General features: G+C 42.0%; 1 protein-coding gene across 1 annotated transcript; it reads right to left on the bottom strand.

Moving 5' to 3' along the window:
• Nucleotides 1-209: 209 nt before the first annotated feature.
• On the bottom strand, nucleotides 210-1,573 carry LRRC30 (leucine rich repeat containing 30). The gene has a single exon (XM_056854742.1). It carries the CDS (start codon nucleotides 1,290-1,292, stop codon nucleotides 396-398), a length of 897 nt encoding a protein of 298 aa, XP_056710720.1. The 5' UTR covers nucleotides 1,293-1,573; the 3' UTR covers nucleotides 210-395.
• Between the last annotated feature and the right edge of the window lie 555 nt (nucleotides 1,574-2,128).

The following is a 2,128-nucleotide window of genomic DNA, read 5'->3' as shown; positions in this document are numbered from 1 at the left end:
ACAGGAATAAAAGGTGTCACAAACATCACAAAGTACATTCATAGCACACACGGTAAATTCTATGAATATTATTGCAGTTTGACACACAGAAAAAGATACCCTGAAAAGGGTTATTGGCCCTACAGTAATCTGCTTACAACTAAAAAAAAAAAAAACATTTAAATCCGTGCTTTCCCCCCAAAAGGATACTTCAACATTCCTGACATACATTTTTTGAGAAAATAATTCATTGCACACTTGATACAAAGTCAATGTACTTGCTTTCAGAAAAGCTTATTGTAACTGTCTTTAATCTTCAAAATCCTGATTTTTGCAGAGAGAAAACCACTCATTAGAAAAATTCAATGGTATGATGGAGGCAGAGCTGCAAGGTCTTCTGCAGATATATTGGAAGTTTAGAGATGCTGATTTCTATCTTTTAGATAGCTGAAGAGTGCATTCAGTCCTCTCTCTACCATCTCTGGCAGTGGTTTGGACAAAGGGTTGTGTGAAATATGGAGGCCTTTATCCACTGGATTCCAAGCAATTTTGGGCAGTCGGTGAAGCTGGTAGAGTTCATTGGGAAGAGTCTGAATGGAATTGTAATCAACATTTAGAAGTTCAAGAGAAATGATAGAGCAGATTGATCTTGGCAAAGCACGAAGGTTGTTATAGTCAGCAATCAAGATCTGCAAGTTCACTAAAAATTGGATACTCTCTCCAATGTTTTCAAGTTTGTTGCAGCCAACGTGCAAAAAATCTAAATTCCTCAATGCAAAAACACTTAGGGGAATGCAAATGAACCGATTGTTGCTAAGATTCAGCTTTCTTAGGCTTATTAGTTCTGTGATGCTTGAAGGGAGATGGGACAGACAGTTGTGTGAGAGGCTCAACACTTCCAACTTCCTGCAGTGTCCAAGTTCTGCTGGTATCTCAGTCAAACAGTTCATGTTGACAAATAAAACCTTCAGGTTCCTGAGCAGCCCAATTTCCTTCGGCAGAGACCTCAAACGATTCCCACACAGATTGAGCACTGCTAGCCTGTCAAGTTTTCCCAAAGCTGAGGGAAGGGCCACCAACTGGTTGTGCGAGAGGTTTAATTTCTGGACTTCTGGAAGTCCCCATAAAAAGTCAGGAACTCTTGTCATCCCCTTCATTATGAGGGTCAGATTGACATACTGTAGTCCGCGCTTTAGTAAAGCTCTCGGGTCTTTTCCGGGGAGAAGAGCCTCTTCCCATGGAGGCAACTTCTGACTCCTTTTCAGCAGCATCGGACTTTTCTTCCCCAGGCCCTTAGAGTTGTTTCCTCCCATACAGTTTCAGCTTTGCAGCTCCTGATGACTGGAAGTTTGGTTTCCTTGCTTTCCAAAACTACTACCTCATGAAAGGTTTCAGCTTTCAGAAGACTCATAGATCAAAACCAGCTCAAAGAGATGTGCGAAGGCTTTGAAGAGCACCTTTCCCCCCTGCGCCTCCACTAAACAGCCGCTGCGGCTGCTGAGAGAAAGTTTCACTTATCTAGGATGGGGCTCCAAGATGTTTTCCTTGGTGTTGCATGCTGTAATGACACACTTGCTACTGGCACTTCTGAGCAAACCTGTTCCATTCAAGCTGAATGCCAGAAAGCAGCTGCCCCTGTCATTTTGTCTGGGCTTTATTGGATAGATACGCATCCTCATTGCGAAGAGGTCACTGCAATGCTGTATATAACTTTACCATGTCAGCTTTCTTGGATATCTGGTGCATGAGGTAGCAGCGGGACAATTAGGAAGAGTAACTATAAAAAAACATGGAGGGGGTGGCCCCCTCCCACTTCCAGCACTGTTTATTCAGCTGAGGAGCAACTTTCATATGCAATGCGTGCAGCCCTAATTTACAAGGAGATGCACTTATTCACATCAACTTTATTTAAGAACCACATTAAAAAGTTATGGGAATGTTTTACAAAGGTGGTTGCCTATGTATCTCCACAACAACAAACCATGATGTAGCCCCCACCTTATCCTTTGTTTACCTAAATTTAAAGGAGCTGATGTATATGTTTGTGGAAAGCAAGGGTTGATAATAGGGAGGCAGTGAAAATCATGGCACATGTGCAATTCTGGATGATGACAATAAGTTTTAAATATATGAAACAAACTCAAGTGCC

Source organism: Euleptes europaea, chromosome 8 (genome assembly GCF_029931775.1).
Source record: "Euleptes europaea isolate rEulEur1 chromosome 8, rEulEur1.hap1, whole genome shotgun sequence".
In the NCBI taxonomy this organism is placed as follows: Eukaryota; Metazoa; Chordata; class Lepidosauria; order Squamata; family Sphaerodactylidae; genus Euleptes; species Euleptes europaea.
The sequence above is the reverse complement of the archived record's forward strand: the minus strand, read 5'-3'. Positions and strand labels throughout refer to the sequence as shown.

What these genes read in the sequence shown, in the direction of transcription:
- LRRC30 (XM_056854742.1), bottom strand. Translation starts at nt 1,292, where the DNA reads ATGGGAGGAAACAACTCTAAGGGCCTGGGGAAGAAAAGTCCGATGCTG.